At 31.1% G+C, this 12,941-nt stretch overlaps 1 protein-coding gene across 3 annotated transcripts in view; it reads right to left on the bottom strand.

Moving 5' to 3' along the window:
- Positions 1–1,055: 1,055 nt before the first annotated feature.
- The window catches only part of LOC143226183 (ubiquitin-conjugating enzyme E2-24 kDa), a 62,295-nt gene continuing 50,409 nt past the window's right edge, over positions 1,056–12,941 (bottom strand). For all 3 annotated transcript variants that reach the window (XM_076456800.1, XM_076456801.1, XM_076456802.1), the window contains exon 6: positions 1,056–4,640. In XM_076456800.1, the coding sequence (XP_076312915.1) occupies positions 4,543–4,640 (98 nt within the window). In that variant the 3' untranslated portion in view covers positions 1,056–4,542. The remainder of the gene's footprint in view (positions 4,641–12,941) is intronic.

Raw genomic sequence — 12,941 nt, forward strand, 5'->3', positions numbered from 1 at the left:
ATTTTTCAAGCAAACACGGAAGGTTATAAGAATTTGCGAACCCCTATGCTGAACCTAGTAGTTTGACATATTTGTAACTTCACACACATCAGCTAATTTTAGTTTCCTTGGTGGATACAAAAAGTCAAATGTTACAGACTAAGGTGTAATTTGAGTTATTAATAATGGCCGTGTGTAATTTTTACGCTTGTTTAATACTTATGGTACACGACCATTTACTGAGGCCTCTATTGTTACCAATAAACACAAGAAAACTTTTTTCAAATGGACCCATCCTCATTAAATCTGCATATGGTGTTTACAATGCACTGTTTCATAAATATTGCAATGTTCACAGGTCCTCAAGACACGGAATGAATTTGATATATCACTGCCAACACGAGGTTATGCGACCATTCAGCTCTGTTTCTACGTAAATGATACATTGTGGCTGAGGAAGAAATATAATGATTAGAAATGTTAACACACTGGTTTTTCATCTTGATTGGTCAAAATTAATCACTTCTCAGTTGATGCAGACTTTGAAACATGTCATGAAACAAAACTGCACAGCTGTTATTAAATCAGTCGTGTCGGCGAGGACATGGTGAGCTCCCTTTAAACTGCTCCCCATACCTCGGGGAAGTTGTTGGCAACAACAGCCTATGGTGTAATTTATATCCCCACATCTGAATTGCTTTCAACGTTTACCTTAATATCTGATAACGTTTGCCCGTTTAAAACCATATTTTCTTAATGCTTATAGGTGTAAAAACACCTGTGTCAGATAAATGTGTAAACCTTTGACTGTAGAGTTATATTGGAAATTTCTAGGTTAACCTAGCACACTCCCCACTTTTCATATTTGACTTCATAGCAACTGTAAATTAGTTTTCTGAGGGACACGTCCCTATAACCCCTAGAGTGAGTTGCCTTTGGTAATCTCATTGTAGAATCTGTATGTCTGGTCCTACCTCCCTACTTCTGCTTTGTAACAGATAATGATACGTTGAAGAAAAACAGTTCCAGGAATGTGTGAAAATATGCATTTAATTAATTACACAAAACATTAAAACAGTTTAACGATACCGTTTATTTCAAACATCTACAACTAGAACTAATCTGTACATCCTTTGAAACAAAAACAAATTTAACTACGCTATTCATACGAACGTTTTTTACACAAGTTTACTCAAACTGCCACACAAATATCGTTATATTTAATTATATACTACTGAATGCTTTAAACAACGAATATCAAGATATACCAGTATATTCTATTTGTTGTAGAGGGCGCTTAATTTTTATTCAAAAAATTGGCACGTCCAAATGAAGCCAATATAGTTGGCTGTTATTTTTTAGATATACAAGTACGGGAAGGTAACATTTCATTTTGTTGCTATGACTATCAAATTTTGATATAAAGCGTACACACACACACACGCACAAAATAACGAAATCCTTTGGATTTCTGATGGATAACACTCACGTTCACGTGAAAATACCTTAGTTATTGAGTAATTGATTTATCAAGATGCAATGACCAGACAAGTTCACTATTATCCAGAACCTGCTTTACACGTTGATTGTTCAAAACGGAGTAATTTCGATTTTAAACTATCTCATCACAAGCTCACTTTATAACGGAAAAAAAAAAAAAAACATAACTAGAACCAATGACAAGAGAAAAGTGAAAGTTCTCATTTTAACAACAGTTACATGTGGACTTAGGTAATTGATATTAATATGCAATCCAGCTTTATTAGAACGTGATGAGTAAGGTTACACAGATCACTCAAGAACTGATGATGTAATAAAGTGGGTAACCTTCCAGACTTGGAGCACTATGAACTGGGAGAAAAAACTAGTAATACACAGATTTTATGTAAGAAAGGGTGCACCTTTACATAGCAGTACAAATTTTTAGTTTTATTTGTTTAGACCCCCCCTCGTCTTTATATGTATATATATTGCACTGCTTTGTCTTCTTCCGTGCTATTACTAACCGAGAGTTCGTCAGACGTATCGTAATTGTTGTCACGTTGTATCACAAAAAGTATTAATTTGATAGTGCTCTGTTTGTGTGCTTCCAATGTAGTCATCACGTGGGAGGCGGGTATACTAATATAATTATTACTCAAATAGTATTAAATAAAACCGAAAACTTATTTAAATATATCTCATATTTCAGAAATGCACCTCTCTCTCTCTTTAAATTATAAAAGTTAGCTTAGAAAAGCTGTTCAGAATTCAAAGACGTTAACTAGCACGGTTTTTCTAACAGTTTAGTGTTTAATAATTAAAGATAGAAACATTCTTGCAACCAACTTGTACGAAATAACAGTACAAATGCACTTATAAATACAAGGTGACCGATCAACGCAGTTATTTTACACTTAATGCTATGAAAACGCTCAGTCTGCCATAACACCGTATAAAAATGACCAATTATGTATAAACTGAAGTATTTTGTCTGATAGTGCGTATTAATACGTTGTAAGAGCTTATGTTAATATTATCAAGAAAGAATGTGGCTTTGCGAAATGGATGTAAAAATCGCGCGCTTTCAAACAATACACCTTCCTTCTTCAGGGGTTAACTGAGAATGTGGATAAAGCGTAAAATTATGACAGTTGGGAATTTCAGTAACGTCATTGGTATTTAAATCAATTAGCCTTTTTAATAGGTAATGTTAAGTTTAGGTTTCTTTAAAAATGTTACAGATCCTCCTTTCGATAGCGCCATCTGTCGGCTGTACGAGTTGAATTATGCGTTTCTAAATATATACACACTTAAGTACCTAGGAGATGGCGTTAACTCACCTGCATTCAAAGTTAAACACCCTAAACGGATGAAAGTAAACAGTAGAAACTAAGCAAAATCATTCGTGTTTCTTTGTTAATTCTTATAATGCCAACTTTATATTAGGTTTTGAAACAGGTACTTGTTGGATAACAAATTTAATAAATATATTATCCCACAAATGCTGTTTCGAAACTACATATGTTCGACAGTTACATGGATATCTCCTAAAATAAATATACTATCGACTAGTCGAAATATGCTGGTGGAGAGAAGCAGGTACGCATATATTCGTACTAAGAAAAACTAGTTTATATACATAGTTTTATTATTAGGGTCTCAGTTTTTTCTCGTTGGTGTAATTTTTTGTAAGCCAAGGGCTCAATAACATTCGATTACATTTATTTGGTGATGTATAATTACAGCTTCAGAATTTTTATATCAATTATACGTTAATTTACCAAAAATCAACGCACTGAACCTTACCCACCTCAAGTGTGGTAGTCGTCCAGTTAACTAGAAGCTACTCCGGTGACAGTATGTTAAAATGGACACCTCAACTAATCTAATTTTCTTGAAATTAACTAGGAAGTTATCCGAAGAAATAATCATACTGAATCTTATACTTTATTAAGCTGTGTTCGTTTCCGTAGTTCACGTGGATGTTACTAAATGAGATGACTAATAAATCGTTGTATCCAACACAGTTTATGTTCAAATTATCTAAGCAACTACCTAATAAAAAGAAGCCTTTTCAAGTTACTTATTCCTCATATAACTAGGTAGTTATCCGTAGATAACAAGGGTTACAGTTTTAACGACACTGTTAATTAGTAAAAAGTTAATAACAAATAGCAAACTGTTTATCAAAAACACATATTCGCAACTACAGAAACCATTCTGCAGAAGTATTTTACTGGTATTGTAAACAATGTAATGTCATCACAAGAGAATTGTAAAAACTGGCACACGGAACCAGTTTTACAACCGACACAATTTAAACATTTCTATAGTTATAACAACAAAAAGTTCAAAATACAAAGAAACAAAACTAAATTTTTTTACTGAGAGAGAAATAATAAATTTTGGAAGCTGCATGATTGGAAGTAAAAATACAGTTACTAAATGAACCGCTTCGTCATCATCTTTTTTGGAGGAGGATATTTTTCACCAGAAACGGAAAAAAAAAGGTTGAAGCATGTACCACCTAGCAATAACAGTCCATGCGAGGCTGGATAAATTAAATTTGAATAATGAAATTAATATTTAAATTACATTCATTACGAAACAGAATTGACATATAAAAAAAACCTATCAATTAGTTGGTGTCTTACAATTTTGAGAATGTAAAGAAGTTGAAGTATGCGTAAATTATCAAGGTCTTTGTAACTTAACTAGAATAAAAATAATAATAAATAAATTAAAATAACCTTGCACCTTAAAAACATCAAATATATCGGCACATTAGTATACGTAATGAGAGCGTATTTCCTTACCAGATAAATCAATTTTTCGACTTGAGTGAATGATTACAAGCTAAAACGATACATTCTATATTTATACTTCACTGACGAGCCGACTACACACAAAAACAACAACAATAATAAATCACTGAGCTGGACAGAGGTCACTTAGGTCCACCTGGACAAGGATGCACTGTGGGGCATGAGATGTTCGATGAATGTGTGGAAGGTGGCGCTACTAGTTCATTGCTTTGGAAAGAAGAAAAACTGCAAAATTAAGCCTAATTAATGGTTGTTTTTACGTGGCATATCGCTTTGTCCACAACCGTGCAATCCTGTCGTGTTCCTCTCGATGTTGAAGATACTGAGTAGCAATACTACCTACCAGGGGGTCCGCTAAAGAATAAAAAATATACAAGTGTATCAAAATCACAGACAACTCTGTTAAAAATGTTATTTTTTAAAGATTAATTAACATTATGTGTTTTTCTTATAGCAAAGCCACATCGGGCTATCTGCTGAGACCAACGAGGGGAATCGAACTCCTGATTTTAGTATTGTAAATCCGTAGACTTACTGCTGTACTAGCAGGGAGCTAATTAGCATTGATAAAATCTCGTAAAGTTTCAAATTAACCTTTAATTTCTAATAAAAAATTGTACGAAATATTTTTCTTGCAGTATATTCTGCTGCTTATGTTAAAATTTCGTGCTGTTAAATTAACGGAAAAAGCATGACAGTTAATTTTTGTTATTTACGCTAGGTTTTCAATGTTCAGTCTAAATACATTTATACCAAGATCAGCAAAGCGTTTAATACAAATTCTATTGTCGCCATGTATAAAGCGAGGTCAAACCCATTGATGTAAACACTTTGTTTAATCACAAGATTTTTCCGCGTAAGTCTATTACAACGCTGATTACATTTTACCTAAATTAGATGAAACCCAAACATGCAAGCACACTTTTTTGTTACAAGACAAACGGATAACTGTATAAAGACCTATAACATTTTACTTCAAAATTACTGTAAAATTACCATATTTTACTATTTATGTGATCTCCTTTTACCACTAAGTGTAACTGTGAGTCTGTCTGTAGAGCAAAACATTTGTTAACAAACATTCCTTCAGGTATTAGTAAGCAAAGATACAGGAGACAAAACCAGTTCTTAACTTAAACACAAATAGAGCATTCTATTTATTACTTTTTTATTCTGAACCTTCCAACTTAATACTAGTAAACACCTGTTTTACAACAAATTATCTTCAACATTATACAGTATTACAATGATCATCAATATAATTAAATTGTGGTGGTGAAGAAATACAACTACCAAGAATTCATCAACATAACCAGCAATCTATGAAGTCTAACATCAACATAACCAGCAATCTATGAAGTCTAACATCAACATAACCAGCAATCTATGAAGTCTAACATCAACATAACTAACAATCTATTAAGTCTAACATCAACATAACCAGCAATCTATTAAGTCTAACATCAACATAACCAGCAATCTATTAAGTCTAACATCAAAAAGACTATTGACAAAAAGACTTACACTGAACTTTCCATAAGTGTTAGATAACAAACTGTTTCCCAGTAACCTAGTTTATTTGATGTACAGAGTGTGTGGTATGACAAACTGAATGACTTAGTTCAATGTATGAAAATATGGGGGGGGAGGGTAAAGTTAGTAATATAAAGTGGGTAACAAACAGTACAGTAGAGAAATGGGTAACACAGTTCATAGTGAAAAAGTCATAAAATTTATAACATGGAAATAAAATTCATAGTTTAGAAATGGACCAAAATAATAAAAGGAGAAGAAACATGTATAACTATTGAGAAAAGTATGCCATTGAAATTAAGCAAAAATACTGTTCATTGTGACATGTAGTTCATGATAAGGAACACAAATCATAGAAAAATGTCACTGATATTAAAGGAACAAGTACAATACTGTTCATTGTGAGGTGTACTTCATGATAAGGGACATACATTATAATGAGTGGCACCAGTTCCAAATATGACAACGTAAAGCTCTCATAAATTAAAAAAAAGTGTCACATGAGGTTAACAGTAAAGAAATTTGGAAAAATATAACTTGTATTCACAGTGGGTGAAATCCAAGTTACAATAAGAAAGTGGAAGATATACAATTCATAGTAAGAAATGAAGAACGTGAAATTATAGTAAAAGCAGATTTTGTGTAAAAAATGTGGAAAATATTTAGTATATAGAAACATACATAGGAATGATTTTGGAGTTTAAGTGTGTTGAATATCATGAAACCCAAAGGATTTATATAAATTGTATGCCCTCAACTATTTGATATGGAAAGAACCTTTCCTATTTCATGATATCCTTGGGACAAATCCAGGTGTTGGATAAAGATTAGTTCATTACCTAGTATTTCAAAATATACAAGTAATGATCATATTATATACAAGGCAAGTAATATTGAAATACTAAGGACACAGCAATTCTTTTCTTAAATGTTTGAAATGTGGGTCATTCTGACATCTATGCACTGAAAGCAAATACAATTACATTTTTGGAAAAAAGGGAGTCAGGCACAAAGAATACACAGTAAAGGAGAGAAGGCATACAATTACCAGTTAAAAAGTGATTAACATATAGTTTAAAGTATGTAAACTAGAAAAAGATGGGTGTCATAAAATTATTGGTAAAAAAAAAAATTCATAAGAGATCTTTCACAATTAGGAACTAAGGTGACCTGAAATTCAGATTAAATACTTTAAGGGTATATAAAAAACCAATAAATTAGAAAATGACAGTTAATACTAAGAAAAACGTGCACACAGTTTTTAATGTACCAAAGTAAGATATATTTTAAAGTAAGAAAAATATATGTGCTTCATAACAAAATGATAGTACAAGCTATAGTATAGAAGTGGGAAAGACAGTTCATAGTGAGAAAGGGGAAATGCCCATAGTAAGACAAAACAAAATGAAAATATACTTTTCATAAGAAATGACACACAGAATCCTTAAGACAAAAATAAAGTCCATAGCTTGGAAAGAAAATGGAAATCATACAATATATCCAATATGAGAAAGGTAGTTTATAGTCAAAACTAAGGTAGATGGGAAACACATGGACCATTCTTAGGAAATGGGAAAAATCTGTAAATAGCTATTTAAATAAACTACTTAAATATAAACAATAGCCAGTTTTTTAAAGGTACAAGGAATACTCCATCTACAATTAGCTGATCCTGTGAACAAGCACCACTGAGAACTTGTGCTGTGCTGTGGAACTAAATGCTCCTTCCAGTCCTATATACAAGGTTGTGTATGAATTTCAAAATTGTAAAACATCTACAGAAGCAATTTGAAAAAAAACATATTTTTTACTAATAAAATGTGTTTCACTGTTCTATATTTTATCCCATGTCTGTAATGTACTGTAAGAATAACATGAAAAACCAAAAAAACACACAAAAAACAGTTACTTTTCCCTTTACTTCTGACCTTACAATAAGTTATATAAGGAGAAGAAACATGTATAACTAATGAGAAAAGTATGCCATTAAAATTAAGCAAAAAAAGTCATGATTTATGTAAAGGGGAAAAGATGGTCCATGACAATCATGAACATACAAAGTTAATATAATGGGTAAAATGACCCATGATAACCATCAGACCTTATATAATGGAGTAAGAGTACTAGTAGTTGTTACTAGTACTCTTTTTGTCATGGAGAAAATGTAGTCATGACTCATGTACCAGGGAAGTAAAGGTTATGATAAGCATTAACAGACATGACTTGTGTAGTGGGGAAACAGTAAACATGATAACCACTTATGTTGATCATTTCAATGAAATTTAACATAACTATGGACATGACAATTCACAAGTACTAATTAAAAAACAAACACTATAACTTATAGAAAAACAAGCACCCAGTCTGTTCATCTTACCCTTTTTAAAAAGGACACCAACAAAAAACAAATCATTAATATCCATCAATTATTTTGTATGCAATTTTACAAATTTACCCTCATGCCTCTAAGACAGTGAGAAAAGAAAACTTGTAGAATATCCTTTATTTCAACTGAAAGTCTGTTTGAGACACTGTAGCACATTAACCATTTTTCTAGCTCTTGTTGCAGCTGTAACAGTAAGTATCCCAATTGCAATGATATTTTGATGGTAGAAATTGGCAATTTAAGTTATAAACATTTTCTCATTTACTGCACACATTCATAAAAGCATTATCAAGTTTGCTCTCACCAGTGAATGTTGACAACTAATATAAACTTGTATACTGTATTGAACAAAAGTTGGAACAAATCGAGATTGGGAATAGTACATCATAAAGAGACTGTTTGAAGATTCAGAGAAAGTTACTTATTTTATTTATTTTTACACACAGAAATGTTAAGATGACAATAATTATGCAAAGCTTTCACCTGGCCCTGTTTATGTTATCATATTCTACATGTATGTAATACAAGAGTTACAAAATTTTGCTTTTTTTTTTCTATGTGTATAACATAAATTATGTTCATTAAAATGATGTTTAAAACTATGTTTAGTTTGAACAATATAATTTTTGTTACTTCACACCTAGTTTCATATATATATATATATATAAAATTGGGTGTGAAGTAACAAATTTGTACATTTATATTTTTAATATAGAATGTATTTTTCATCTTTAGTGCTAGGAAGTATTGTTTTCATTTGTTAAGTAATTTTAAAACAGGAATAAAATTGTTTTCTGAATACACTGGGGATTTGGCAAGCTATATATCTTGTATATATGGTAATATTACTGTCCTATTAATTTTATTATCGTAAACACCGTTTAATCTAGTACACTGCTTGGTAAAAAATTGAATTGTGTTTTTTGTATTAGATGTTCATTGATTTCAAAATTATAACCTCTATCATTAGCAATGCTTTTGATATAATTTATTTCATTTTACAAATTAGTAGAATCAAAACAAATTTAAAATGCTTTGCTTACACAAGCATAAAAAATGACTAGTTTTTGAGAAAATAGGTGACTTAAAGATTGAATATGGTTTCAAATAAACAGTTACAAAAATAGTTCCATTATTATCATTTTTTTAAACAAATACATCTAAAAAAGAACAATTATCTTATTCAAATCTCATTCGTGAAATGAATAGATTTAGAAGGATCAACATTGTCTCCATAACCAGCAAATGTTTTTAACATGTTACCAAACCAAGAACATGCCATCAAAAATATCTAATCCAACAATACAGTTTTAAAGAAACATTATCAAAAGAAATATGTTTGAAACTATTCAACATAAGTGTAAAAAAAAAAAAAGTGGAAAAGAGAAACCCACAGCTAATCCAATATTCCTCTCATAATACTTTTCATTAATTCTGAAAAAAGAATTTTCAACAACCATTCTACTAAATGATGTCAACAATTTTGATTAAAGAAATGGAATCTTAAATTAATCTATCATGAAAACAATTACCAGCATCTTCCACTGGGACTTTAGGAAACAACAAAACTACATCAGATGCTACCAACTCATCAAAAGGATTAAGTTTAATACTTTTAATTTTATCAATAAATTTATCAGAAGTTTTAATAACAAATTTATTCTTGAAACTCAAATACAAAAACGTTTTAGCAACATACTTTCCAACAAACTGAAAGGAGGAGGGCTTATACTGGATACAGTAGGTCAAACTATTATTTAACTTAAGAATCTTAGGTAAAAACTAAAAATGCAGTGGGCAAACAATGGAAGGAACCAGGCTTTTTCTGTTCAGGTTAAAGTTACACATTGATCAATATTTTTTTTTTTTTTATTAAGTAGTACAGATTTGGTGCTAGAACTCTTCTGAGAGAAACACATTAACCATAATTTAGGAACTGATACACACTAGTAATGTAATGACATTTGTTCAACACTACTATACAAACTGCTTTGTCTACTTGTATAGCAATAATATTACTGTTATTTTTTAAAGTCTGTAAAACTATTTTTTTCATCTTTCATCCTATCAGTATTCAGGTTAATATTTTGCTTCAATATCTTGGTATCAATACCTAATACTAGTTTTAATTCAGCTATATTTGATTCATTCACAGTTAGATTCAATTCAAATTATGAAATCTTTTATTGATAAAATTTAAGGAATTACTACAAAATTTAAGCTTCAATACATTAACTTGCATGTCAGTATGACTAACATCAGACTTATTAACTTTAGTTTACATACTGGTAGTACTTCAGAAGCTTAAATCTTTATGTTAACTTTATAAAAAAACAAACTTAACATTCAATTGCTTACTATATTATTCATACTGGAAACCATATTCAGTTTTCATTGTAACCTATTTTTCAAAAATTATCAGCTTTTTTACACTTACATAAACAGAGCATTTAAAATTGTTCTGATTTTACTGATTTGAAAAATGAATTGAAGCATGCAAAAGCATTATGTTGTTTAACCTATAATAACAAATCAATTGTTAATCAAACAATATACTAGATTAAACAGTGTTTACAATTATACACAGTACAATAATACTATTAGTGAATAAATATTACCATGTATACAAGGTATAACTAGCCAAATCACCACAGTATTCAGATAACATTTTTCCCTATTTTTATACCATTTAACAAAATTAAAACAATAATTCCTAGTACTAAAAATAAAACATGTATCAAATCAGGTGTGAATGCAACAAAAACATATTGGTCAAACTACATGCAATTCAAAATATTGTCTTAACGAATACAAAGGTTATGTACTTAATAATAAAATGTCAACTACTCCTCTTGCTTAAGACACTGTTAAAGCAGGCCATTCAATACAATGACATGAAACAATAATTTTAAATTAATCTGATATTCAAAATGAATTGAATATTAGAGAACCAATGCAAATTTTGTGTTATAAATTAAATAATCCTTTGTCAAACAGATCTGAAGGGTTAGCTTGTGATAATGCACAGTTTAAGAAAGAAATATTGACTTCTTATGTATAATATTCCTATCACACTTAGAGATTACATTGAGCTAAACCTTTTCTCTAAAAAACTATCCCACTCATCATGTATTATTATTACTCTGATGATAGTATTGTTAAAAAAAAACATTTAAAACATTTAATTTTGGCCAGTGCCTTAATTAAATTTTTATTGCACATTTTAAACGTTGATCCTGTTAATTTTAAAAGGTGTTAATTGTTTCATTAATCTCCACTGTTGAAAATTTAATAACATCTCTGTCTAGTTATTTTCTACCAAAAATTAATTTCCAAGTTAATAGAAAAGTGCATCGTTGAAACACCTCTCCACAAGCACAAGATCATGCACTGAAGTTAATTAGGGACTTAGTACCAACCACGTGTTAAACTGTTCTGCACTGAATTTAACTGTGAACTTAGTGCCACGTGTTAAACTACTCCTGCACTGATTTTAAATGTGGACTTAGTACCACGTGTTAAACTACTCCTGCACTGATTTTAAATGTGGACTTAGTACCACGTGTTAAACTACTCCTGCACCGATTTTAAATGTGGACTTAGTACCACGTGTTAAACTACTCCTGCACTGATTTTAAATGTGGACTTAGTACCACGTGTTAAACTACTCCTGCACTGATTTTAAATGTGGACTTAGTACCACGTGTTAAACTACTCCTGCACTGATTTTAAATGTGGACTTGGTACCACGTTAAACTGCTTGTGCTCTACACAAAAAGAGTCGGTACTCATAAACGAAGCTAAATTTGCCACAAATTAGCTTTTATTTTAATTAATAAATATTAAATTTTATTTTTCTATGTCACAATAAAGGGCAATCCTCAGAAAACACAAACTATTTTTGTTTTGAGCATCGCACAGTGATTAGTTACTTTTTCAACCGTCTTTACCACAGTAATAATAAAAACCTCTTATGTAAGCGCTTCGACTTGGTACTTATCTTTCAAATCGATGAACTGATATCACTGTATGAACTTCGCCTCGGGTTTTAGTACCATTATGTTGAACACTTGTACGTACAAGCACAGAAAAGTGAGGGACTAGGGTACGCTGCATCTCGTGAAAAAAATGCATTTTGGGACGAGGTTAAAATTTACACGTTGAAGCAACAGCTTACAAAGTAAGATAATATCGATTCTTGGCACACCTACGTCCTTATGACTCAGCACGACTGGCAAACCTAAACCACGCTTTGAATTTCAAATTATTAACGTGAACGTGATTGTTTATTCGTTCACCAGTTCAGCTGCCAAGAGAGAATAGAATTAAACAGAGCTAAATATTTACAACAGGAACGCCCCAATCACCTTTCTTTCAGAAAAATATGTAAAAGAGACAAAGAAAAAAAAACGATGCATTTTGGCTGAACAGTTATATTGTTCAGTTACAAGTTATTAAGGGTAGTGTATAACAGAATGATGCGTTCAGTTTGTTGGTTAGCATGTTGTTTTTATTTAGTTTCAATTTTCTTAAGACAGTGGTTCCCAACCAGGGATGCGAGATAACATTTGTTTTGGCCATCTTCACCTTTATTCTTAAATAAATAATTATTGTGAGGGGTGCGAGAACATATTAAATTTTTTTAGAGGTGCGGGGCATAAAAAATGTTGGGAACCACTGTCTTAAGGTACTGTTAATTAAAATGTTTACAGGGTATACTGTTTAATGCAATTCCA

The sequence above is a fragment of the Tachypleus tridentatus genome, chromosome 9 (assembly GCF_004210375.1).
Source record: "Tachypleus tridentatus isolate NWPU-2018 chromosome 9, ASM421037v1, whole genome shotgun sequence".
NCBI lineage: Eukaryota > Metazoa > Arthropoda > Merostomata > Xiphosura > Limulidae > Tachypleus > Tachypleus tridentatus.